This window comes from Drosophila elegans, unplaced genomic scaffold (assembly GCF_018152505.1).
Source record: "Drosophila elegans isolate 14027-0461.03 unplaced genomic scaffold, ASM1815250v1 contig_468, whole genome shotgun sequence".
In the NCBI taxonomy this organism is placed as follows: domain Eukaryota; kingdom Metazoa; phylum Arthropoda; class Insecta; order Diptera; family Drosophilidae; genus Drosophila; species Drosophila elegans.
This window is the reverse complement of record NW_024545855.1, coordinates 840,778-868,751: the sequence shown is the minus strand read 5'-3', so window position 1 is coordinate 868,751 and position 27,974 is coordinate 840,778. Positions and strand designations below refer to the sequence as shown.

The window sequence follows — 27,974 nt, the reverse complement described above, 5'->3', positions numbered from 1 at the left end:
AGCAACCTTGAATTAGTGACATTTTGCAGAGAACGCCATGCATAAATAACATACACTCAATTATGAGGAGATTATTAGTCCTGCATTAGTTCTTTAATTTAAAGTATTTTTAAAAATATTTTTAAAGAAACCATGCACAAATTACATACACTTAATTATGTAAGATAAAGATCACAGGATTAGAAGCTGATATTTTATAAGATTTTGCAACGATAATGTTGGATTAGTGCTTTAAATTATAGTGTATTTGTACATTTTAGCGAATAGAAAACAAAGTTCCGAAGATGTACGCCAGCGAAACCCAATGTAAAAATCATTATACCCTCTTTCCAGAGGGCAATAAAAAACTGTAGTGGCATCTTTTCAGACTCGAAGTGCAAAGAAAGCAGTTCAGACAATCGATTGATTCGCAAGGACAAGCACGGCAGCCATCACACGAGCTTAACGCGCTGCATAACGGGCTTTTAATTAATGCAAAATAAAGCACCACCCACCACCCACCAGTCGACAGCTCACAGCTCACAGTTCGCATCTCGACCATTCGCCCACCAGCGTTATGTCAAGTGATTTTCAGTCCGAATTCATTTTGGCCCAAGGTTTTCAGCTCTGGCAGTGTAGGTCAAGGCCCATTCGGAAAATGGAGCTCTTGTAATCGCATCCTGGCCATAAACTATTAACTTGCTGCTGTCGCCAACGTTTTGTGTGCTGCAACACGCCAATGGAAAATGGAACGACGACGGGGTTAAAAGTGTGTGCATGGGTCAGAGGTGCCCTGGAAAATACAGTTTGAGAAACACAAAAGACTAAGCTGGATAATGTCACTAAGAGCACAAGCCCCGTTCGCAGAAAGATAATTATTTTGTATATTCGTTTGACCTCGTTCCAAAGCCAATTTATTTATTTGTTTTATTCATAAGCCGTTGGCTTAGAAGGCAGTTTTTGTTGATTTCATGATCTCAATGATCTCATGACACATTTGTGAATTTGGAGGAATCATATTTAAAGACTTTATTTATAGGCAAAACATTTTTGTTATAATTATAATATTGCTGAAAACATTGAAATAATAATAAAGAGAAATATAGACTTTGACACTTTTTAAAACGTGGTTTTGTAGTTTCTCCTTAAATTTTTTGTTTGTTTTGTCAGTAAATCTGATTGAAGATTTTTCCAAATAGTGTAAAGCATCAAGATGTTTTTCACAGTGCACCAAAAGAGTGAAAGCAATTTGGCACGAATTTGTCATCTCATCGAAGTGGCAACAAATTTGGCTGCAACACAACAGCAACAATGGCAATAACAATAACAAGGATGATGGCAGTTACAAAGCTGCAATTTGGGGGCTAAGGATGGATGGGGGAGGGGGGGGGCGTGGCAGTCAGGACATTTATGTGTGCTGTGCAGCCAAAAGAGTAACCCTAATGTGTCAGTGGGGCAGGTGAAGGCAGGACATCCTCCCCGCATTTGGTCCTGTAACTACTGCTCCTGACAGTTTTGCTTGCTTAGCCTCGTTGACACGTTTAGTTGTCAACTAACCCACACACACACACACTGATACACACACTCGGGGGAAGATGAACACGTGCACAAACACCACACACACACATCCACATCCACATCCGTAGTGCCTTCTGTGTATATCCGTATCCGTATTCCGTGCAAATCAGAAGCAAGTCAAAGGTAAAACGACCGATGTAATAATGCTGATGGCATCCCAGAAATCGAGCCAAAATGGGCATAAGGACATATGTAAGTGTGTGTGTGGCACACAAAAATGCAAATTCGTTGGCCATTTGGCAAATTGATTTTGCCATTGCAATTGGCCAATATTCAATGAGTGTCCACTGGGGCAAAGGACAATAAACAAAGGCTAGCAAAAACGAAGCGTTTTATGCTCCTTGAAGTCTTACTTAAGGATGAGAGTTTCTCGGTTGGGGAATAGGTAGGTTTTCCGTATGGCAAGTGGATGAATTTTGTTTAATACAGGCAATGGCATCATCCATTGCAGTTTAAGCCCGAAAGGCAATCGAATTTGCTATTTAATTCAATTTTTTTGCTGAAAAGTAATTTAAATTAATAGTCAAATCTAATCAAGTTTAAATCTGAGCTGTTTTCTATTTGAAATTTTACCACCTATAATATACCAAAAGAAATTAATAAAATATTATCACAACCAACATAAATCATTGTCTTTAATTAATGCACATGGATTTAATTTGTTTAGTTATGCAAATATTATCGATACATTTAAATGGCAAATGCCAAAGGCTTCTGCAAATATTAATATTGTTCTAAAACCACTTGAAATTGTGTCTAAGTATATGCTGCAAAATGCTCTTTCAACAATCATGTGTTATTATTTATAATATATATTAAATTCAGTTAAAGCAAACCAGTCCATTTAAAGACAACATTCTAATTGATTGATTTATAAAAGATTTTGATTGTTGTATTTTGCCATTTATGATGCCCTTACCCAAACCATATTCCGCCAAATCACCGCATTACAGTAATTTGATTTAAATTGAAAAGTAATTAAGTGGTCTAGCCGCCCAACTCCCTCATAATAATGATTTGTTCACCGCAATATGCGGGTGGCTGAAGTTTTTCCGCCCGCTTTTTAGTTTTCCCACCCAACTGGCGGGCATTTTCACTTGCAGACCAAACAAAAGCAGTAAACAAAATTTAATCAAAGTTTGGCCGCAACTCGTATGGAAAATCCAACTCCACTGTGCATTGGCCACTTGGTCGTCCGTCCCACTTTTGCCATACAAAACACCCAATTTTCCCCAAGCATGGGGCTTCCCCCGTTTCCATTTCCATTTCCATTACCATCCCCATCCACATTCACATATTCATAATCCCCGCGATGCTATCGCTTTCGCTTAGCAAGGCGATTTACCTGGTGGTGCAGATTATTGTAGTAGCGGGTTATATATGCGGGCAGTAGTTCGGCGGTCTCCAGTCCGATCCACTGGAAGACCTCCGGATGATGGTGGCCCTGCTGGAGTGGGTCCGTGGTGGACGTGGACAGACTCTCGCAGCAGCGGCAGCAGCAGCACGCATCCTCGGGCTGCTCCATTCTACGTGGCTTTTTATCAATTTATAATTTGATTATTTGTGTTCCTCGACAAGGCATTTACATCTTTACTTTCTATTTTATATATTTTATATATATATATATATATTTTTATGGATATTTTTGCTGTTGTTATTGTGCTGGCGGCTGGGGCGTAACACATTTGAATTTAAATTGAGTTATGGCTAGCTGTTGTCGTCGGGGGCCGCGAATACTGCAGTATCTTCTTGTGCTGCCAATTTATGAGCAGGGCAACGGCGCGTCCCCAGCGCCAGGGAGCGGCCATGTCCCTGAGATCCCGGTCCCGGTTCCGCATCCTCATCCGGCTGGCGGTTGCCATTTTGTCAATTGCTCCCATGTGGATTTTGTGCGCCAAACACGTGGGCTGTCGCCTGCTTTTTTCCAATGCTCACTGTGACGGAGGTTACGGCGGAAACGGCGCGCGTAATTGGCACACTCACGCACGCATAGACACACACACAACTCAGTCCGGGGTTTTCGGCCGGGTCCGGGTAAGCGTTCTGTTAATTGGGTCAAGCGGGTTGCGGAGGAGGATGGAGTTGGCCCCCTTGAGAAATAGACTCACGCCGCGAACTAGCGCGAACTTAAGCCCGCAAACGAAACGAAACGAAACGAAACTCCAACTCAAACTCAAGCGCTCAACTCAAGTTGACGAAGGTTTTCTGGCCACAATTCTCCGGGGAGGAGGAGTGGCGCCTCGTTAGGCGCCATTTTCACACATCACCGGGCAAGTGGCAAATAAATCCGAGGCGAATAAATCCGCTGACGTTCCCCAGCGGCGACTGCGCCGCAAACTAAACTGAAATCTCGTGTGCGCGCTTTTTGTTTAAGTCAATCACGAGTGCTCCGTAGTTGCAACTTGGCCACCAGTGATGGCATGTCACTTTCCGTTTTTTCTGTACCATTTGTGTTGTAATACAATATATGTATGGGTACAATAACGTTCGTTTTCTCAATGTCATGTCAAGTCTTTAACCTAAGTTCTCTTTGTTATTTTAGACTTTATTTGAATGAAAACTTATAATTAGACCCATTGTAAAATATTAAGTAAAATGCAGCAAGGGCCATTTTCTCAATCTTGTGTTAAGTCTTGACCTCAAGTTAAATTACTGTTTTGGAAGTCATGCCTTCTTCATATCGTGTTAGACCTTATGTGAATAGTGAAATTGTTTGATTTCAAACGTATGTTTCCGAACAATTAAACTTCATGTTAACACTCTCAGAGAATTTACAAACTACAACCCTTACAATACATTGAGAAATGATGTAGATAGTAAAAGTTCACTACTGATAAAGTTTATGAAAATCGTTTAGTAGACGATTAATCAATCCACCTTTACCAGCTATGTTTAGCATAAAGCCAAAGCAAAGTATGTACATGTACCTATGCCATTACTGTTACAAAGAAAAGAGATGGGTAGAGTTGAAAAGATGAGAGGTTAAACTGCAGTTTGCTGCAATTTGCAGAGAGCGGGAGAGAGAGAGAGTGGAGAGAGCAGAAGCTTTTGCAGACTTAACTTGGACATTGGCATTGTTGCTGGCACTGCAGCCCTGGACATACCAGCATCCCCCATCCCCACCCCGCACTAATACTACCACCCACCACCCCCCTTGAGCTGTGTATATAGCATTAACACATTCGTTCATTGCTTTCATCGCTGGCCTGCGTTTTCCTGCATTTGTTCATATTTTTTTGTCCATTTTTTTTTTCTTCATTCTTTTGGGCTCGTTTTTTTTTTCGCAGATTGCTCGGATTTATGAAAATGAGACTGGGCTTGCGTTTGCGTCACACACAAAGACAGACGAACAGATAGATGGGGCCGAGTCCGAGCCACGAGAGGCGTAAAAATAAATAAAAGAGGAAAATCAGCGAACGCCCAGCGCAAAAAAAAAAAAAAATTGTAGTCTGCTACAAGGAGCAATTAACGACAGTGGATGGCACAGAGTTATGTTATAGCATTGCGTTCATATCACACCCAGCCAGTTCCGTTCACCCACTGAAAATCCACCCAGACCAGACCACAACAGAACGGACCCATCCAACGAATGCTGGCAACGAAGTATTCTTTATACTCTAGAAAACAGGCAGGGGGTCCATGGCGGAGGTAAACCAATGAGGAGCTTAGGCCGAGACTGGCAAATAATTGGATACTCGTGGGGAGGATGAATTCTAGCGCACATAAACACTCCTCAGAGTTGTCCTTTTCAAGTTCTTTGACTGGGCCACATTAAGGCCCACTTTGATGAGTGCAGTTCAGCTGGAGGGCTCAGTTGATGAAGAGGGTTCTTGGAACTACTTGCATTTGAATTGGTAATACATAGCCAAGCATGTCTAACTAACCATTGTTATTTGATTGCTTTTACAGGGTTTTTTCAAAACCTTGGCTAAATTAAACCGTGAAAAGTATGCAGGCAAGGAAATAATGATTATTTTCTTGTCATCAGAAAAACACTTATTCAGTTCAAAAATAATATCAAAATGGATTTTCCCATTTCTAAAAATAAAGGTTTAAAAGAAATATTATGGTCGATATAATTTAAAATCAATAAAATTAATCCCACTTATTGACCTGCACTACAATTTAAGTTATTAAAAGTATTTTACCGCTCAAAACACACAAAATATTACAATCCATTAACCGTGTTACTGAAAATTAATAGCCCAACAAGTTAAACCAATTCATAACTTGGTATTAGATTTCATTCAGAATGCCGAAAGAATCTAATTTATAGCTCTGCAATATTATGCCATGTTTCGGTGATACACATCTTCAGTTGCAAACTTTTCCCAAAGCTGTCTTTATGCGACCAATAAGTGTGTTACGGATGTCCATTAGCAATATTACTAGTATCCAATAACGCAGCAATTGAAATCACTTTCAGTCCCCAAGGAAGTGCGAATAATTTTTTATGGCCTCATACCGACCGTAAGGATATTTAAGGTTTTGTCGAAACAAAAAGTTTAAACCCGCCCCCGTTCGTTGTTTTTGCTTATTTATTTTTTGTTCGCTATCGTTAAATGTTTTTGTGCCCCTTTCGGCACCTGAAGCCGACTGAAGTGGAGAGTGGCAGAGTGAAGGAATGAAGGAGTGAACGAGTGAAGGTGGATGGCGGATGGCGGATTGCCATATGCCGACGAAGTCGGAACAACGATGGCCCTTGAGCCGTGTACTCGTAGCATACTTTTCAGCGCAAAAGGCCCTCTGGCGGGCAGATGGGGAGCCTGCGGTTCGCATGTTGTTGCCCCAGCTCCTGTTTTCGTTTCTCATTCTGTTTCTGTTTCTGTTTCAGTTCCTCCTGCTGCTGCTACTGTTGCTGTTGCTGATGTTGCTTTAGCTGTTGTTGTGGCCTGACTACGTCCGAAATTCATTTTGGTTTATTCTGATTAAATTGTTTGTATTTGGCTGCATTAGCTACTGAATGTGGTTACACTCAAGGAAATATAAGCAGCTTAGTGAAATATTTTGAGATATTACATTTGAGTTCAAATTTTAAAAACAATTATTTTTTCGAACGAAAGAATTTGTCGTAAGTTTTTTTTTAATAGAAGTATTATATCCATATTAGGTGTTATACAAAATTTCACGAATAAGAACCAGTATTCAAGCTACCAAAATGGCTTTCAAAACAAAAACTCCAAATAAAATATTGACAGAAAATATATATAAATATTTTATAGGAAATACTTTTATTATTGGGCAACTTTGTCGTCTTAAATAGTGTTTAATAAACACAGAGCCTTACACATTACTTTGATTAGTTTAAATTTAAATTTTTAAGTAATATGCCAAAAATTTTAAGAAAAAAGGAGATCCTTTTTCATTTGTTTAAACAAATGTTAAGGAACAAAGTTTAACTCGATTTAATTTACAAACTATATTTTATATTTCAACAAAATAGTTTTAATAGCAAAGAGGGTTTTTGCAATCGTTGGAAAGCCACCCATTTACTCATCATTTAACGAAGGGGGCTTACTTCACAGATCTAAATAACGACCTATTTTTGCCCCAGTGTATTTATGTGCATGAACAGCATTGTGTGCTAGTATGAGTCTCTGTTTGAGCAAAAGATTAGTGACTCTGTCTGCGACCGAGTCCTGGGAGTGATGCCTGTACTGCCCGGGGCTCTTACTCCGCCGTCGCCTTGTTTGCCCGCACTAAATACATTTCAAATTTGTTTAAGCTTAAGCCAAAGCGAATTGGGCAGCTCGAGTGAAGCGAGCGGACCGCAGATTGATATTACCACCACAGAGGCGGACAAAGAGCCCGAAAGCCCTGTGATTGCCAGATTATTGCGAAATAAAGCTTGCCACAAAATGCCCAAACAGAGTAAGATTAAACAAGCGGCAAAGGCACTCACCTGCATGTGAGGGGCGGCCAGGAGCAGCAGCAGCTCGTCCTTGGCATACTTGCCGCCCAGCGAGTTGCCGCCGGCCGTCGACGAGAGCAGCTCCAGGACATCGCGGCACCGGCCCACGGCCTCGGCGGCGGGAGCCCGTCCATTGCTGGTCACCACCGTCGCTGCGATCCTGTCGAAGAGCTGCAAGAACTGGTGCAGCCTGCCGTCGCGCAGCATGTCCCGCAGCACGTCGGCATCGACGTGCGCATCCTGCAGCGAGTAGATGTCGTCCAGACAGTCCAGGATGCGCTGCACCGCCTCGATGCCCGCCTCCTCGTCGGCCCACTCGTCCGTGGCCCCGGCTATGGGCACTGCAAAAGAGCAACAGTATACGAATGAGTTGGTTTCGACATAATTGAAAATAATCACATCTCATGTTTAAATTATTTAAATCCATTTCATTACTCTTTTTTTGATTTTATCTGCATTTGTTTGATATAATTGCATTTTAAGATGTCGTTATTTCACTATGTTGTGTTGAATATCAGTTTAATTTAAATCTTTTACTGCTTAAAACAAATCTGTTTAAAACTTCATTACTAGCTTGGAATTCCTTTCTCTAATGAATAATTTACTGGAAATAAATCTATTTAGCTTCATAAGCTTCTTTGATATTTAAAAAGGTTAATACTTCTTTAGTTGTTATAAGATGTGAAATACTTTCTTATTAACAGGGAAGCAAGTAAGATTAAAATTTATTTGTATTTAATGACAGAGAAATAGGTGCCCTATTATTTAAAATTTAAATAATAATAGGGAAATATAGGTTTAGTAATATTTAAACTGTTAATATTTTTAATACATGGGAGCTGATATGTCGCAGATCAACAGAAAAACTAACATGACTTCAAATATTTGTTTTACAATTCTTTATAAAAGAATTGTAGCCCAAAATTATGTTATAAACAGGAACTTAGAAGCAAATACTGACTGTCCGCATCGGTGGCGTAGAGCGGATCCATGTTGGTGCCGCCTGCGATGGCCTGAACAGCACCCTTTAGCTTGCGTCGGGCATTGTAGCGCTTCAATTCCTCCACCGTGTCCGCCAGATGAGTGCGCTGTAGTTTGTCCCGATCCCGTATCCACGGATGATCGAGCACCTCGGTGATGGAGAGTCTGTGATGGGGATTGGCGGCCAGCATTTTCATGACTAGATCCTTGGCGTTCGCCGAGATTGACTTCCACTCGGGTGCCTCAAACTGGAAAAGTGTTGCCATGAATTTCGAGTTCTTTATGCAATTATAAAGCCTTACGGCAAAGATAACCAAAGCTAATGAATGTCGAATGTTTGCTTAGGTTATTTGGTCCACTCACCGATAACCGACCGCGAGCTATAGACTGCTGCAACCGAACGCCTGATCCCAGAAAGGGCAATCTGCCGGAGAGCAGGACATGGAGCATCACCCCGGCGCCCCAGACATCGCATCCCTTGCCGTAGAGCCGCCTGGTCACCACCTCCGGCGCCATGTAGTGCGGACATCCCACCCGACCGTGTGTTTCTATGGTTTCCCGCGTCCCCGGCAACTGGATGGCCGATCCGAAGCCGCCCAGTTTCACGGGCGCCGAATTGTCCACAGTGGCGAGCAGTGCGCAGGCGGGTCGCACGTCCCTGTGCAGGATGTCGTTCTCGTGGCAATAGCGCAGCGCCTCCAGGATCTGGCGCATATAGTGACTGCAAGGAAAAAGTCGGAGTTAATAAATGAGTTTGCCAAATTGAATTCATTTGCGTTTGTTTTGCACTTTTTTTCTCTCAGGACTACTGCTGAATTGAAGCCTTAACAAACAGGCTGAGTTTCAGTAGAAGGACAAACTAAAGCCACTTTTTAATATTGTTATACTGGTTATTTATTTAATGATATGCAAGGAATTCATTTCATTACTTGATTTACAACGAGCTCAAATTTTAGCACAAATATTTAAAGACGCTAAAACTAATCAGGTAAAATAAATCTTTACTTGTGCAAAAACGTTATAAAACTGTTAATTATTAAATGTCTGATACTTAAGGATTCACAAAGAGCTCCATCGCTATCACAAAAATTTTGTAATCCACTAAATACTTTCTTTCCCTTGCCAAATTCCAAATATATATACAATAACAATAAAATTATCAATCTGTCGCAGAACATAGTTGTTAAAATAAAGTTATTGATATTTAATATTTTATTCTATTTGAGCAAGACAAACACAATTCGTGGTAATTAGAAAATCACTGATCCTTAAGTAAATCACAAATAGCTTAATATTTTTAAACACTCTAATTCTGATTAGGTAAAATATTTCCGTAACCGAAATACAAGTGTACAATTACTTTAATATAATTTATCTGTCACAGAACGTGGTTGTTTAAATCCAATTACTGCCGACACACGTCCTTTGGCTAATTATGTTCAATAATTTATTCCATTTAACCAAAACAAACGCAATTTGTGGTAATTTCTGGCGAGTCTTACCAAGCAACCGCCTCGCTGTAGACAAAACCGGCAACAGCCCGTCGCACAACCTCGAAGCACAAGTCGGAGCCCTCCATGCTGCAAGTGCAGGGCGAAAGCAAAAGCAAAAGCAAAAGGATTTAGGGATGGGCGGGAGGACATCGCCAAACCTGACCACTTACAACTCGAAGACCATGTAGAGCATTCCCTCGGAACTGTAGGTCTCCAGCAGCTCGACAATGTGCGGATGCTTGAGCATGTGACATATTGTTGCCTCGCGCTTCAGATCTGCAAAGAGGCAAAGAGGCAAAGAGGCCAAGGGAGGAGGGGTTAGATGGGGGCGAAACAGTGTTCAAATGGGGCGGGGCAACAGCGGCAATTAGTTGACATTGGATGGAGGGGGCGACTACAGCAGCTGGCAGTGGCACTAATGGACTTAGCGCTGACTTATGTGCCTGCCATGTATCATTTAGTCAATGGCCGGATGGCTGCTCTTCGTCCTTCGGCGTCCATCTACAAGTCCTACAAGTCCACGAACAGGTTCAGGTTCAGGTTCAGATTCTGGTTCTGGTTCAGGTCCTGGCGCCCTTGCACTTGAGCAATTCCTTTTTAATTGCCGTCTTGGGGCGTGGCAGCCCTGGGGGCGTGCTACACGTGTGCCAGCGTCATAATTTTGAATAATTGAGCAGCTTAATTATAATTTATTCACACAACACTGGAGCCGCTGGTAGGTAGGTGTAGCCTGGGGCCAAATCGAACAAGGTCGTCTCATCGTGGTCGTCTTATAAAACAAGTGGATTGTATAAAGAAGTATCATTCTCACCCGCTGTGCTCAGTCCGGGACTTGCTGTGAACTTGGCCACATCAACGATTTTGACAGCAAACTGCTGATTGGACTCCCTGTGTATGCATCGCCTCACAATGGAGAAAGGTCCTCTGCAAAACGAAAAAGAAGTCAGGGGGCGGGTGGAAAGTGAATTCGGATTAAACTTCAATTGGAAGTTGATTGTGTCTAAATGGGGAACGAATAAAATTTTACAATCTTTTGGCAAAGCCAAAATATTCCTATATTGCTCGCATAACAAGGTTGTTAGGGATGAGAAAACGTAATCAACTACTCCTTTTTGCAGATCAAAGTTAAACTTTTAAAATGAGAAGCTACTTTGTTGTACTTATTGTGAAGATAATTTCATAAACTTACTTACATTACAAAAAAAATTTAATTCATCCACAATTTCATTATTTTATTTATATTTAATATACAATTATATTATATTATCCATCAAATCATTACTAACTCATTAAATATCAAGCAATTATTTTTCTATTTGCTCTATGAGAGCATTTTTGTTGAATTCCGTTTCGTATGATGTCACCAAAATGATTGCCGTTCAAGTTCAACTATATAATGTAGATAAGTAATTTGTTACTTATGTACATAAGTACATGATCAAAAATCCTCTGAATCACGCTTTAGGGAACCAACTTTGGACTTGTGCTAATGACATATTGCCAACGTCACCAAAATGCTTTTCCAACTAAAAATAATTGCACAAAGTTAAACTTTAAAATTGTGTCAACTTTGTGAATGGACTTCAAGTCAAACTATGATGATCACACGAAAAGTAACTAAAACAGCAAATGTTTGGCCATACATTTTTGAATAATGCAAAAGTTGGGCGTTGGGAAAGTTTTTTATGGAGGAAAACCCTCGTCCCTCGGGCAATAGTTGAATGATTTACAGCTTTTGGGTGTGGGGTTTGGGGTGCGGGTTTATGGGTGTCGATGGGCGTACGGGGCGGATACATAATACATAATGAGATAATGGCCATGGATGCCAGCTGTCAGCGGCAGAATCGGCCAAAAATATAGTATATAACCGGAGGGGCGAAACTTACTTGCCAATGACCTCGCACAGTTCGTAGACGTCGTCAAAGAGAATTTCGTCTTCGGTCATTTTGAATAATTGATGAATTGATGCCTCGACTCAATTGCTTTTTCGAATATTGATGAGTTTTGTCCTGTTTTCCGTGCCCGTATCCTTGTCCGGCGCTTTTCCTTTTTCTTTTTGTTGCTTCGCCTACTGCCCTCCAAAAACGAACATAAAAAATAAACAAAAAACAAAGTGGCCAGTGGGCAACTCCAAAACTTGTAATGTTCTTATCTCGGTTTCTTCTGATGATTTGTTGTTATTATTATTATTATTATTGTTTTTGTTTTGGTTTTTGTTTATTTCGTTGTTGTTGCTGTTGACTGCGTTGTTGTTGTTGTTGTTGTTGTTGTTGCCGCTGCTGGTGCTAAAAATGCATTTTGCGCTGGAAAAAAACGAAGTGGAAATGGTAAATGTGAGTTTTTCCATTAGTTGAAGGCCGCTAATCAGATTTATTTGGCGTCTAATTAAGAATCACACAGTATGCTTTTAAAGAACATTGAGAAATACGGCCAGGTATGATTTATTAACTATTGCTGGGGTGACACATAAAGGTTTAAACATCTCATACATGAAATTGAATGACACAAAATGGGTAGAAGACCAAAATTCTTATTTGACTTATTGAAATTTATAAGGTACAAGTTTTAAGAGCAATTGAATACTTTAGAATTTTGAAAACTTTGACTACAGTGAACCTTCCTTTTATTAAACCACATTCCTAAAAACAAATTATTATGGCTAATAAGACTAGAACTAATTTTGATTCCAAAATACCATTATACTATTCTAAACTGATATAGCAATACTCAACATTTTGAGCATTGTAACTTTACAAGGAGGTGTTGAAATTGTTCAATACGACTTTTTGAGTGACCGTTGGTTTTAAAAGTGTCGCAACGGAAATGGACTGCTTTGATATGTCAATCACACTCGTGTCAGGTGTAAACCCCAATCAATTACAGGCGGCACACACCACAAATGCACAAAATGCTGTCGAGCATTCCATTAATGGGCAGGAAGTTTGCCACACACTGTGTGTGTGGACCAAGAGAATTTTGCAACGGAAATGATGGCCAGCTCAAAAAGGTAAACAACAGGACCTGCAGAATGCGGTCTTTAGGGGGTTAAGAATGGGTGGTTTCTAGATGGGGGGTAAGAGAGAGAGAGAGAGAAAGAGAGAAGGAGATAGAGAAGGCTGGCTTATTGTCTTGGTCATACTATTATTATGCCTTTTGGTCCAGCACTTGAACACACTTTCGAAAACTTTGATGGCACTCCAAAAATCCAAAAGGAGAAAGCGAGAGAGAGAGAGAGAGAGAGAGATTGGGGAATAGAAAAGTGCGCAGGCGCCTTACCAAATTCGTGTAAAGTACCAAAATTGTAATCGTAAAAAATATAAGCTATGCTATTCTTTGCCCGGGCTGCATGAATATTTAAATGTGCAACAATTTACGATGCACACACACACACACACACATTCGCTTTGCTGAGGGTTAAGCGCGAGCGAGCGGGACGGGGCATATGGGGCACATCCTGGGAAGGACTCTTCTGGAGTCATGTTTAATGCAGAGCTGCGCATAAGGGCGCGGTGTTTTTGGCTCGGTTTTAGTATTCGGGCTCGAGGCTTTTACCTTGCTCGTGTGTGCCGTTCTGTTGTAAAATGCCTTGACACTTTCCACACGACCTTACCACCCCCTCCAACCCCTTCCCATTCCCATCACCCTTCAGTTGTCTCTTATCAGAAACACACACTGCAGCACCATCACATCGTATAGGAATTTGCCTGCTTATAGGACTTGTAAGACTCTCGAGAGCCTCACAATTGGCAAATTGATTCTTTGTCTAAAGGATTTGCATTGCTCATGTTCCATCATGTTTCAGCATCCTCACACCCTCACCCACACACACTCGCGAGCGCACACACTCGCACACACACACACACACACATTTCGCACATATTTTTTTATGTACGAAAACGAAAACCCACCGATTCGCAGCGAGTTTTCAACGCCCGCAGATTTTTGGCATTTTCACGGATTGCTTTATCACTCGATTGTCAAGTTCCGAACTCCGAATCGCCTGGCAAGTGGATTGCATTGGGCAATTTACTTATTTTAACTTAAAACTTAATTTTAAACACGGCCCGTGAGGAATTGATTGGCGAATAGAGGTGAGGAAACATCGATAGAAACGTCGATGTCATCGATGATTTTAAACTATCGGTCTTATCGATGTTTGTCCGAGATTATCGATGTTTTACCATCTTTAAGGATATGTTAACTTTTCACTCCAGTTCTTGCGCACTTCACTCAAGTTCTTGACAACTAAGCCTGGTTTCACTCAATTTCTCGCTCACCATCATCTTAATTTCTGCTAATGAACTCATTATTAACATTTCTGTCAGAAAACAAAAGCAATTCAACTGGTTTGCCGGGAACTAGAATTCCAGGGCTGCAAGCTATAAGAATAGCGGTTATAAAACCAGGAACTAGTTCTTTTCACATAGTTTAAATTAGTAAAAGTTTACTTATTTATGAGAAACATACATTTAAATTCAAAAGCTTAACTTGCTTAGTACGGCTCTACGTATTTTAGTTCAGGTTCATTATATACAACAAAATATGTTTAAATTAATCTACTGGTTCCGCTAGAAAAATACCAAAACTGAATCAGCACTTACTCTTTTATGTCTTATATCAAATGTTGAATGTGGTCTGCTTAAAAATTGGCGGGAATATTTGAAAACTAATGTAAGGAAGTAAATTAATGAAATGTAAGCCTTTTTATAATATCAACGGATTGGAAATCGGACAGTACATTAAAACTTGATACATAAATATTAAAACAAATACGTTTTTGTCGTTCTTCAATTATTGTCGTATGTTTTTATTTGTGATTATAAGAAAGGTTTTGGATAAAAATGCAAATTGTTATCAAATTTGTTTGTTTGTTCACCTCCTGCTCTTTGGGAATATATTTTATAGGTTTATATTTGTTTGACTTATCTGCAAAGAGCCCATGTTTGCCTTTGATAAATAAATACCTACTGCATGCTTGATAAATTTGCTTGAAAGTAAGATAGTTCATTGCACACTGAATTGTTTCCGCTTGAGTGAAGTTTGCAAATATTTACGCTGTACGCAAGTGCATAACGGTATTGTTGGAAACTGCACAAACGAAATTCGAACAACTTTTAGTTATAAATTGTATCGTGTTTCTTTTAACATTCACCTACTATAATCCACGATTTGCTTATCGGTATAAAACCATTCCCATTCTAAAAAAGGGATTCCCTTTACAGAGCCTTTATCAACTTGCTTTATCGCTATATGCTCGTTCACAGCCCATTGAATATTACCATATTATTTACATTACTTCTCTTTGCGCGCCATTCAACTTTATCTATTATTATTATTATTACCCCATAGCATTTGATAAACCCATTAGAATAAATTAAGATCTTGGCATTAATATGCCAGGCACACACAGGAGTCCCTCAGTCGGAGAAAAGGAAAACCCACACACACACTCCCTGAAGAAGAATTACAAAAACCAGAAAACAAAACCGTAGGTGCGTAATCTTTAAATCAGCTCCGAAATGGGGGCGGGGTAGAGGTGGGGTGGGGGTGGGGGGTGGGGACAGGGGCCAATACTCAAACATAAACATCATCAATTACAAAACCTCGAACAACAACAACCACCGCAGAACGAACTGCAACAACACAAAGATAAGGTACAACAGAAACAACAAGCCGATGTGGATGGGCCAACAAATACAACACAGAAAACATCAACCAAATGAAGAAAGAGCTGATGAAAATGAACTCAATATGGCAATATTACAACAACGAACTGGAAAAGGATAAGCAACAAAAACACTCATCTGAAGATGAGCAGCAAAGCAAAAAAAAAAAACAAAAACAAGTGTAAATGAGCAGCAATAAGAACAACAATGCGAATCTGGGCATCACTACAGTGGTGCCTCAGAAGGGTTTACTACTTATATAATAGATTAAAGATAAAAATAAACATTAAACTAAAATTTTCACTTTCGTTAAACCCCATTTCTATATATTTAATGCATAGAATTTAACTGATAATCGACGATGGTTACTTCATTTTAAAATATTTTATTTACTTTTAACCTTTTTAAGATTCATAAACTTTTGTATGAGCAAACAATTGTTTTATAAAACTAACCTATACCTTTTTTAATAAAAAATTAATATTGCAATATCGTAAAATATTTACGAACCCTTTAAAAAAAAAATGCCACAAAAAAAAAACTTCCAATACCCACTGTACCTAAATACAAAAGGACAAAAGTAAAGGACAATACACAACTCACGTGAAGAAGTCGTAGGTCGTTGCTTTGCATTTGTTTGCTGCGTTGGTTGACAACAAAAAAAAAAATAAAAAACAAGAACACGGCCAAGGCAAGCAGAGCAAAGCAGAAATATAAAATAAAAACAAAATAGGCCCGAGAAAAGAAGAACAACAAAAGGGCAGGGAATAAGGCTCAGCCACTCAGGTGAAATCAAAATCAAATTCAACGCCAACAACTCGACGATCCTCGCATCCCCTTTACCTTTACATCTACCTTTACCTTTCCCAGTTCTCAGTTCTCAGTTCCTTGTTCCTTGTGCCATGCCCCTTAACAAATCCCCTACCCATGTTATACCCCGTCTCTTTCTGCTTCAATATCGCCATCTCTTTCCCGCGTCCGATACTCGCTCTCTGTCGCCGGTGATCGTCATCATTTGGACTTGCGACTGTCGCGCTTAATGCGTGTGGATGGACATGAACGTGTAGGATTCGAATTGACATTATAAAAACTGGTTTGCTGCCAATATATATAGTATTGCCGGTTACGCTACGTCCCACGTCCCACGTCCCACGTCCTACGTCCTACGTCCTACGCCTAAGTCCCTCGCCCCCGACTTTCCCCTCACTTTCAGCATATGTACCTGCCTACTTGGATCTGATTCCTGTTTAGTTGTTGTTGTCTCTAGGATATTACCTGCTCACCACCAGCCTGGGGAAAAGTGCGCGCCAAAAAGATAAGGTTAAGCAAGGGGGATCGGATCGTCAACAATAGCAGCCTGACGTTCTGACTGATCCGATAATGACGGTTGATATTGTGTGGCAATCCAAAATGTCAGATTTGAGCATGTTAAATGGGGGAATACAGTGAGGATCATTGTTGGGCTAAACAGATGACTGGCTTTTTTTGCGACTAATTACTAACTAATCACCCAACGAAAACCAATGGCACAGATGTCAAATAATCAATCCAATAGGAAATAGAATAGAAAGAAATTCTGATTTGGCTTTTCTCATTGCAATTTTGTAGTAGATAAAATATCCTTGAATTTGTCTTGATTAAACCAATTTCAAAATACTATTCTTTTATTTGTTTCTTTTTGTTGTTGTCTATTTTAACCAGCAAGATAAAATATATACGCGCCATAAAGATAAAACCCGTCGATGAATCCTCAAAAATAGTAACATGACGTTTAACTGATCCGATAATGGCAGTTAATATTGAAAGGCAATCAAAAGATAGCTGATTTTAAAGGGGGACCTTGTGTTGTTTTTGTGCCCTATCTCCAGAAATAAGATCGAAGCATGTTAAATGATATAAGATTGCAAGCAATACCCAAAGCATGGACCCTTTATTAAAACGGACACTTTAAATGAACACTGGATTGTTACAAAATTTGTTACATAATTTTGTTTAACAATACTATTACTATTAGTTTAGGTTAAAACTCTCCCTTTTTATTACCAAGCCACAGAAACTGTACTTGGCATTGAGTCTGATGGATGGATTAGCCACTGACACAGCATCATTAGAGTTCGAAACCCGCCCTCACTTTCCATGTTACCCCCAACCCCCACAACCCCCAACCCTCAGGCCTTTCTCTTTTCGCCTGATCATGTTATGGCATATTCAGTTAATGTAGTCAAATTACATTGCCTGGAAATGCAACGCGCAGCCTACAGACGCATATTCGTTTACCCAGACCTAAACTCCAGGCCCCAGATCTCACATTCGATGCTGCTTTTGGCCGAAACCATGACCATGGCCCATATGGCAGCAGCAGCAGCGGCGGCAATTAACTGCAAAATGTCATTAACCAGCGTCGTAGGTGAGAGGACAGGAAGAAAAGACGGACTGACATATGACAGGCACATCAAGCTGCCCGAGCTGGGCCCATCCCCATCCGAAAACCCGAACAAACCCGACCAAACCAAACCAACCCAGCCCAGTAGAACCCGGTTCAGCATCACTAAAAACGCCCTCGCTCGGGCCAAGCCCCTCATCCACCCTCAATGCACAGGGAAAAATTTGTTTATGAAATCTAAAATGTGGCATTAAAACATCAACTTCTGCCTACTGCCTCATTTACGTATTAAAGAATTCCTTAATAAACCATCAATTATGCGGTACTAAACGATGGCTAATAAATTTCGTTATAAACAGATGTGTTAAGCTTCAGTAAAAATTTTTATCACTTTTTATAAAGCTCCTTATTATGTATGTTTCCAAGTTGTTAACGCTTTATTAGCAAATAAATATAAGTATTGCATGTATCAAAATTAAACACGTCAGCTTGTTATTTGTTTGCTAAATATTTACATCCACTCATTGTACAATGTAACAAAAAATTAAAGATTAGCTTAGCCATATACATTTTTATTTGAATTTATTCATTAATAAAGAAATTTATTGGCGGTTAAGTACGCAATGGTTGCAAACGGTGAATAAAATTTTTAATTTTAAAATATGAATATTTTAGAGATGCTTACAGTTCTAGTAAAGAGCTTTCTGAAAGTTTTAATTAAATGTATCAAACTAAATTAGAAAAGGTCCTTTATTTTCTCTGTGTGCATCCTCCCCTCCCTTGGCTTCACTACTGATGGCTTGTGTATTATGTTCCATGGACGTTCCACCTTGGCATTAAACGCTTGATTAAATTTCACTACAAATGGGTTGGGCGGGGGGAAGTGCACACACCAGCAGACGCTACAGGGATAGGGATACATATGCATATCCATTTATTATTGGAAAAAAGGTCATCTCAGTTTCTGCGTCCATATGTTGTGCCCTGGACAGCTATCCATCCATCCATCCATCCATCCATCTATCCATTTTGTATCTGGTATCGTGTATCTTGTATCTCACAGCTGCTGCATGTTTTGACTGTCATCGCAATTAGAAAGCTCTGCTGATCTCTCATATGATTTGTTCTTTTTGTTTTTTTTTTTTTTTGTCGATAGCACTTGCATTTAATTTCCCATGAAACAAGTTCCCTTCCGGCGGAAAAAGAGGGGTATGTATGTCGAGGTACAAAAAAAAAGCAAAAAAGAAAAAAAGATATAGCAAATTGTGGGGAAGCCTGAAAAGTGCGGCGCAGCGAAACGCGGTGAGAAAATGTTTTGCATTATTTACATTTTTACTGCAGTTAGTTATGTTCTCCGCTCCGTTTTGTTCTGACTCGTTTTGGCCATTACTCCGCTGCAGGACATCCGTCATCCGTTGCGCTTGCATTGCTTTCCTGCTCGCTTTTTTTTTTTTGGATCGTTCTCGTTTTTTCGGCTTGGCTTTACCGCTTGGCTTCCTGCCGCCTTTGAGACCCGACGATGTTGCTCTCATTAACAAATTGTCAGGTGTGCTGGCCGCGTCAGTTATCCGTCATGCTTTGGTTAATCAGCACAGAACCGATCCCCACAGAACCCAAGCGATCTGAAGCGGAGACGCAGACGATTTCGAAGTCGTCAAATAAAACACAGAACATTGCACATAAACAATTCGAAAAATCCAAAAACAAACCCTTTTCGACTAGGAGATACTCATTGCCTATATAGCATGTTCAACAAGCTCTATATAAATCAGTGTCTTTCCTAGCTCATCATCTTATTCATCAAGAATTCCAGTAGCATATAGTCACAAGATAAAAATATACTGTTTGTGTGGTTTCCAGAAATCAAGATTAGACCGTTAGATCATTTTTTAAGGTTTCAATAAATTATATTATATGATTTAATGAAGCATTTAGGGTAAAAACTAATGATTACATTATTCAAATGATATAACTAAGTTGGCAAGTCAACTAAACCCAGTTCTGATTGGCAACCAACATCTGGTCGAGTGAAATACAATATACCCATTGAAGCCCACAAGTACCGGGTACAAAAACTGCCGTTCAGAACATGCTTGCAATTCAACTGTAAAAGCATTTAAACGGAAAGTTTGTCGGCTTCCCAAAACTTCGTTTCCCTCCCTGGATGTGCGATCAGGTCCGGAACCCCTTTACTACCCATATAACCCTTTCTCAACCGATTCTCCCTTTGTCCTCCTCATTTCACTCACTGTTTACCTGTTGCTCGTAAACAAATGCCGCCTTAATCAATTCGTAAAACTGCTCAAACTTCAAGTGATAACAAACAAAGGCGAGACAATCGCTTGGCTGGTTGGAAAGAAAGAAAGTTCCAGGGATCAGGTTCCCCACTCCGGACCCCACACTCACCTCCCATTATCACCACTATTCCCGGAGTTTATGGCCAAGACATCGGCAGACACTGGGATGCTGCTCCATGTTTATTTTCTCACACAGGCGGCAAAACAAATAAATTCCGTTGCCTTTGGAGAATTGATTTTTGAAAACCTAATCAAATCGAACAGCCTCTCAGCACTTCAGCTCTAACCCTTTTCTCGTTTCGGTTGAGAGTATATTGCTTATGGCACTTAAAGTGTGAAACCTTATTATAACACTATTGCTTGAAAAGATTCATAAAGTAATATAATCAAAACTAGTAAAAATAGTACTAAATTTAACTGTCAATAATTAGCTGTGTAAGAAAAAAGGGTAGAAAATGTTTATTAATTAATAAATATAAATAATAAATGTGTATTACCCATTCTTTCAGTGATCTCTTCCTCTTAAATTTCATTTTTGTTAATATAGCCACATTCATCCTAAAAAAAAGAGGTATCCAAAGTGCGGCACTATGACTCCCAACTTTTTTATTGACGACCACCAGGCGGCTGATGGGGCCGAAGATTTCCCATCCCCACTCGTAATTAAATATCCAAATTGAGTGTAAGCAAATGCCGCCGACTTCTAGCCCTGCCAGCTATGCAGGGGTTGGATCTGGATCTGGATCGGGATCGAGATCGAGATCGAGATCTTTATGTGGAGATGTATCTGTTTGTGGCTGGAAATAGCGATGCATCCAAGTGAGGCATTTTGTGCAACACACGCCAAAATGCGAAGAAGTCGAAGGGCGTGGCAGTGGGGGGTGCAGCAGAATGGTGGGGGTAGCATTTGCATGGGCTGTCTTTATGCACTTTCCCCCCCCCACCACTCCACCCACTCCCTTTTCTTCGGCTCTTTCCTATTTCTGTCTTTGTTGCTGCTGCTTATGCAAACGCATGGGGCATGTCTCCCGCAACTGTGATGACTCCAACTCCTGCACTGAAATTAATGATCTAGTTATTTGGTTTTCTGTTAAACTCCGTTTAATGATCTTGAGTTCTATAACTTTTAGAGTTTAGGAATAATTAAACTAAATTTGTATGTAAATTAATATTGATTTAAACTATAAACAGCAAGGGTAATACCACTTTTTACTTTGTTAAGTTTCTATTTGTTTTTATATATAAGAACTCAAGGATTCTCGGGATTTTGTTCCGATTTTAAAATTTATTCCATATTCGTATGTAATTTTAGGTTTTAAAGTGTTAGATTTAGAATATGAAATTTTTTCCAGTGCACCAACGATCCAACTTCGGCTCCATCTGGCCGCTTTTAGTTTTTCTCCAACGGGCATAGACAATGAAAAACATTTTCCTGTCGCTGTCTCTGTTTTTGTGTTCACTGTTGTTGTTGTTGATGTTGTTCATGTTCCTGTCCCTGACTCTTTTAGACTCGCCCCCCCTCCCTTTGGCCCCTTTGCCCCATGGACCCTCGCCCCTGTCCTTGCTCCCCCTTCCCCCACTTAACCCCCTGTCGCCCATCGAACATCAACATAAAAATCCATGTGATGTCGATGACTTTTTTGTTTGGTCTGCTCTTTTTTGTTGTTTTCGTGCTCTATGCGTTGTCGTTTGCTTTTTTTTCTTTTTCTTTCTCCTGCTCTCTCCGTCACTTACATATTTAAATGTGCATATGGCATCCACTCTCTCCCCGTTTTTTTTTTTGTTGCCGCCGTTGCGTAGTCGCATGTGAATGCTCTCTAATCTCCTAATGTCGTTGAACCTTTCCTGTACTTTTTTATTGTGCCGTAGTCGACTTTATTGTTATTATTATTTTGCGCGACTCTCCGTTTTGTTTGCTTATTGTGTTTGCTTTTGCAGATTCACTCGCATGTTCTCCTTCTCCTTCTCCGCCCCCGCTCTCTTTTCCCTCCCGTTGCGTACTTTATGTCATAGCGGACAACAACAAGAACTGCCGATGACAATGATAACAGCAGCAGCACAAGCACAAGCATCAACTACAACAACATCGACTGACATGGGGGGTTGCAAAAGGGCGTGGTGGGGCTGGAACTTCCAGCTCTTCCAGCTGCAAATTCTCCCTCTTAATTTTAGAGCATTATTATTTTGATCGACTTAGGAAAAGTGCACTTTCAACATTTAATAAGTAATAGTATTTTATATTTGTATTATAAATAAATATATTTAAAGTCACATTGTTTTGTTACTTTTGCATATAAACAAATTTAATAAATCCTTTAACATTTTGAAATTATCTCTAAAGATCTTTCGAAACATTATTTATTTAATCCTGAAGAAAAAAGAAGCAAGAATATTTAAATTATTATTCTCTATAACATTTTAAAAAACGATTTTATAATTTAGAACTAGACAATAATATTTAATTTGGTTTTACTATTGAGATTTATATTTAAAATTGTTGATGTTTTTTCAATTTGGAATCAATTTTAATTTTATATTAATGTTTATATATGAAAAAGTGATCCACAAGTTTGTTGCAGGGTACGAAACAAAAAACCCTGGAAAATATGTTTTGCCATTGCCCCTGACAAGTGCACACGTGCATTCTGCCGCTGCCTCGGGGCAATTATTTCCAATTTAGCAAAACAACACAACAACAACAACAGCAGCAGCAGCAGCAGCAGCTTGCAGCATGGAGCATAAGCATCCAAAGCTATAGATTGGGCCTCTGTGCGAGATCAGGGCTTGGCTCTTGGCTGTTGGTTCTTGGCTCCGGACCTGATCCTATTGTCTTTCCATCAGTTCATTGCCCGATGCCCAGATGCAGCAGCTCTAGCATCATACTATAAAAGCACACGATAAAAAAAATGTATTTAATTGTTAATTTGATAATGTCAAATCAAAAGAGCACATCAATGTTTGTTGTAGAACTCTTCTAAGTGAATTAGCAATTTGACTTTATAAGCGAAGTAACTTCTAACAATTTTTAAAAGAATTAGGAACTAATTATCGAAGAAACTATGTTAAAATTATTTAGCTTTCTTCAATTTTAATACTTACTAATTTTAATAATGAAAATTGAATACTTAAATTGATACCAATGTAAACAACATATTAAATAAATTTAATTTCAATGATTAATGTCAAACAAATCTTTTTAAATGTCAATGATTGATATCAATGATTTGAAGAAGACTTATTTATACAATTTTAATACCATTACTTTATATGTAATGATATATAATACAATATACCTATGTTGCCCTATTACCATAAATTAATTTTCTTTAAAATTGAATCAGTTTAGATTTGTTTCGGTGCATCCCCAACCCAAAAGCGATCCCCATCGTCAGCTTGGTCATCACGGAGACTGAAGACTAGAGACTAAGGATTGGGGACTGGGGACTTTGACTGGGGTCAGGTCTGCTCCAAGCTTCAAGCTTCAAGCTCCAAGCTCTATGCAATTACTCCATGTACTTGGGACTGTAATAACACGGACGCGAACTGTACGTAAACTGGTTGCAGGATGCTGCTCCCGCTGATGTTGCTGTTGCTATTGCTGCTGCTGCTGCTGCTGCTGATGTTGCTGTTGCAACTTGAAGCCGGGCAGCGACTTTCTAGCCGGTGTTATCTGTCTATATCTATCTAGGAAAACCAGTTATTGGGGGCCCAGGCTTGTTGCACGCCCATTTCGAGCCGCAGCTCCTCCCCAGAGCGGTTGTTAAAGTTAAATGTTGATCGGAGCAGGACTAGACCTGTTGCTGGTTGCTGGTTGCTAGTTGCTAGTTGCTAGCTGCTAGTTGTTGCTGATCGCCGATGTTGCTGGTTGCTGGTTGCTGGCTGTGTTTTGCTGTCTGCAGCTAGCAGCTAGCAACTCTCAACTTGCAAGTCCCAACTGGATTTGCCGAAGGCTGTTGACTCCGTTGTTTTTCTATTGCCAGTTCAGAGGCTCTGGAGGCACGACTTCCTTCTTGGTTCTTCTGGATGGGGATATATGTATGTTGGAAAAAACAATTCCTGCCAGCTGCGAGTTTGTTGACCCCGCAAGTGGGGCTATTCTAATGCCCGGCAAACGTGTTTGGCAACTTGCAATTCGATTGGGAGTGGGGGATTGGGAAAATGGGAGTGGGTACGCTACTCCATCTACTCCAACTTCAACTCCCACTCCAATACCAACTCCCCACTCCATTGATTTCCAGTGCCAAAGCAGAAATAGTCGGGCCGAGAAGTCATCGCCTTACTAATTGCCCACTAGTGAATTGAAATTGAAATGAAATTCGCATTTCGCATTGAAGCGTTAAGGGAGAAATCAAATGAAAATGGCACATTGGCGCTGGTGTTTCGCAAAACAACGATTTAAATGGCAACGAACGAGGAAAACGGGTCGAGGTTTTTAGTTCGCCAATAAACTGGATTCCCTTGATAAGAAATTATTACATATTTAATGTTGATACTTGCTTGCACACACTGAACTCATAAGCAATTTCCGTAATATTTACTCTGGAATTATGTGGCTTTTTTTTGGAAATACAAAATTTTATCGTAAAATAAATATTATATAATGTGCTGTTAATATTAATAACAAAGATATTTTAACCTACTCATGAATTTATGTAGGCTAATGAATACTTAATTGTTTATACCTAAAATTGCATTCAATTAGTTTATCATGTGTTAACATTCGAATTAGGAGAATCAAGATAATGAGAAGAATTAACGTAACTAATTGTTCTAAATGACATGCTATACAAGATATAACCAAAAAGAGATTGATTATCAACTTGTTTTTTGTTGATAAATACAAACAATTATTAGAACAACATTTTATAAATCAACAGTGTAAAAGCAAAGCCACATGATATAATTATATATCATGGTGGTTTTCAGTTGTTAGGAGATACCTTTGTATATGTATTTAAAAAGTTTAATAAAAACAGGAAACCTTTTTACATGACATATATAGATATATTATTAAGCTTTAAACATATTGGTTTTTACAATAATTCAAAATATGTTTCTTATGAGTTCGTTTCCATTAATCCCGAAATATTTTCAAAAGTAATTCAAATAAACAAAAATAAACCGAAGAAAAGTTATAGAAATTTTAAAGAAAGATGTGAATAATTTTTGGTAAATACTCGTACATTCACCTCCATTACAAAATTCGGCTGATTTCTGTAGTCCATCAACCCGAAACAACTTTATTGACACGGGCATAAATATCAATTTACGCCCATTTTTTTTGTTGTACCGATGATGGTTTTATTTTTCGAGCACCATCTGTTGTGTGCCAGTGTGCCTGAAGGGCAAGAACTGGGACCAAGTGGATCTGGGACTGGGTATGCCTATAAGTCCCGGGGCTGGCCTGTCCATCATCATCGATTCCCGACAACCAATCCCCGAGTTCCGTGTCCCGATTGTTGGGGGCTGGGGACTGGGGACTGGGGGCCAATCAGTCAGCGAGGCACTCAGCGGAGCGTGAATGGCAATTGCCGATATCCACACATTCAATTAATAAAATCAACAGACTTATCGCAAAGGCAGGACATGTCATTAGCCAGGCTTCAGGCTTCAGACTTCAGACTTCAGGCTTCAGGCTTCAGTTGTGGCTCGATTATGGCCGGGAAAAGAGTGGAGAGGTGGCCGCGATTCCTGCTCTTGTGGCTATATCGTATGGCACTCGGACTATCGCTGCTCTCCTCGAAATTGGACAAGGATAAACTGCAACTAAGACCCCCTAAAAGGGGCAGCAACAAAGGCATCCTCAGCACCCTGTGGCGCTGTTTGGTCATTGTAATATACGCAGCAGTTTGGCCCACACTTACATTTCCGCTCTTGGGCACAAGAATAGAGAGCTATGCGGATTTGGTAGCTACACTTCAAGTCCTTTCCGTTACCATTTTGGCAACCATATCATTCATAATCCAGGCAACGGGTGAGAACAAATTTCAAAAGGTGATGAATAGATATTTGGCCCTTTACCAGAGGATATGTGCTACCACTCGTTTGGAGCAGTTGTTTCCACCGAAATTTGTCGTTTTCTTTTTGCTCAAGTTGTTCTTCACACTGTGCGGTTATTTCCATGAGTTTATACCGCTGCTCAAGGAAGAAAACTTTGCAAGCATTCTCCACTCGGTGGCTGTCGTCATTGGTGTCTACATGTGGTTTGGCACGGTCTTTGTCTTGGATGCCTGTTTCCTGGGGTTTTTGGTCTCCGGAATCATGTACGAGCACATGGCTGCGAACATTTTGGCCATGCTAAAGCGAATGGAACCCATTGAATCGCAGGAGGAGGGGCAGCGAATGAGTCACTATCGCAGGATGCGACTCCTGTGTGATTTTGCAGACGAGTTGGATGAGTGTGCCATTATCTACAGTGAACTGTATGAGGTCACCAACGCCTTTCGCAAAATGCTGCAGTGGCAGATCCTCTTCTACATTTACTACAATTTCATAACCATTTGCATAATGCTCTATCAATATATTCTGCACTATCTGAACGACGATGAAGTGGCTTTGGTGTCTTTGGTCATGGCTGCTGTCAAGTTGGCCAATCTAGTGTTGCTCATTATGTGTGCAGATTATACAGTGAGGGAGTCGCAAATGCCTAAGAGATTGCCACTGGATTTAGTGTGCAGCGATATGGATCAGCGTTGGGATAAGAGTGTGAGTTTGGAGGGGTTTTAGCTACGCTAAATTTATATTTCAAATATATATTTACTTCCCCAGGTGGAAACTTTTCTTTGTCAGCAGCAAACGCAACTGCTGGAATTCAAAGTATTGGGATTTTTTCACCTTAACAACGAGTTTATCCTTCTCATCCTATCAGCCATTATATCCTATCTCTTTATACTACTTCAGTTTGGCATAACAGGTGGCTTTGAGGCATCCGATGAAATTAAAAATCAGTTTGATTAAAAAAAGTAGAAAAGGTATACATTTTTCCCTTTACATTTAATAAATGAATATTATTTAAAGTTGTCCAAGTAAATTATTGAATCTTATATCTTAACCTTACACAAAGGCAAATATCTAACATGTTTTCTCAGCACCCTCGCTCTATGTTCTCTGAATCTCTGCCCATCATTTAAGTTAACCTCCACCACTGAAGTTCACCTGAATCGGCCTGAGTTCATTATCGTCCATTATATCTCATTCCACAAGACATTCTGATACAATTTTCAGAGTGCCTCCAAGATGAGCTCGTTAAGCGACCAACGAAAAAATTAAAGAAATGGGAATGAACAACAAAAAATTGAAATTTCACGTCTGACATGGTGTAATTAACATAGCTCCCCCAACTCCAGTACTCCCGCTATTCAAATCCCATCTTTATTACTCCCACAACACTGGAAGAAAATGCGGAAAAAATGTATAATTGAGAAATGCAAGAGTTAGTGAATAAACAGTAACAGTTTTACTTAGTTTGTTTGGAAACACACATTTTTTAGTAGGATATGTTTATCATGAAACTTTTTATGTGTAAACAAGAAAGAAAGCAAACTTCGGCAAGCCGAAGTTCATATACCCTTGCAGCTATTGCAAGAATTAAACATTTTTGAAAACATTAAAATTATAATTTACTTGCGTATAAGTTTAAAAACATTGAAGCTATGATGATTTGCAGCTCAATTATTTGATAGTTAT

General features: G+C 39.7%; 2 protein-coding genes across 5 annotated transcripts in view; one reads left to right on the top strand and one right to left on the bottom strand.

The window, feature by feature from the left end:
- The window catches only part of LOC108143846 (peripheral plasma membrane protein CASK), a 41,974-nt gene extending 29,777 nt beyond the window's left edge, over positions 1-12,197 (bottom strand). For 2 of the 4 annotated variants that reach the window (XM_017268398.2, XM_017268399.2), the window contains exons 1-7: positions 11,829-12,197; positions 10,754-10,866; positions 10,113-10,218; positions 9,952-10,029; positions 8,813-9,170; positions 8,430-8,697; positions 7,460-7,809 (exon numbers count right to left, since the gene is read on the bottom strand). In XM_017268398.2, coding sequence (XP_017123887.1) covers positions 7,460-7,809; positions 8,430-8,697; positions 8,813-9,170; positions 9,952-10,029; positions 10,113-10,218; positions 10,754-10,866; positions 11,829-11,887 — 1,332 coding nt within the window. In that variant the 5' untranslated portion in view covers positions 11,888-12,197. The remainder of the gene's footprint in view (positions 1-7,459; positions 7,810-8,429; positions 8,698-8,812; positions 9,171-9,951; positions 10,030-10,112; positions 10,219-10,753; positions 10,867-11,828) is intronic. The other 2 variants (XM_017268400.2, XM_017268401.2) reach the window with 1 other exon arrangement.
- An 8,809-nt stretch (positions 12,198-21,006) lies between these two features.
- On the top strand, positions 21,007-27,245 carry LOC108143744 (gustatory receptor for bitter taste 93a). Its single transcript, XM_017268276.2, has 4 exons — positions 21,007-21,107; positions 25,602-25,805; positions 25,868-26,993; positions 27,057-27,245. The coding sequence occupies exons 1-4, from the start codon at positions 21,007-21,009 to the stop codon at positions 27,243-27,245; spliced, it is 1,620 nt and encodes a 539-aa protein (XP_017123765.2).
- Positions 27,246-27,974: the final 729 nt, after the last annotated feature.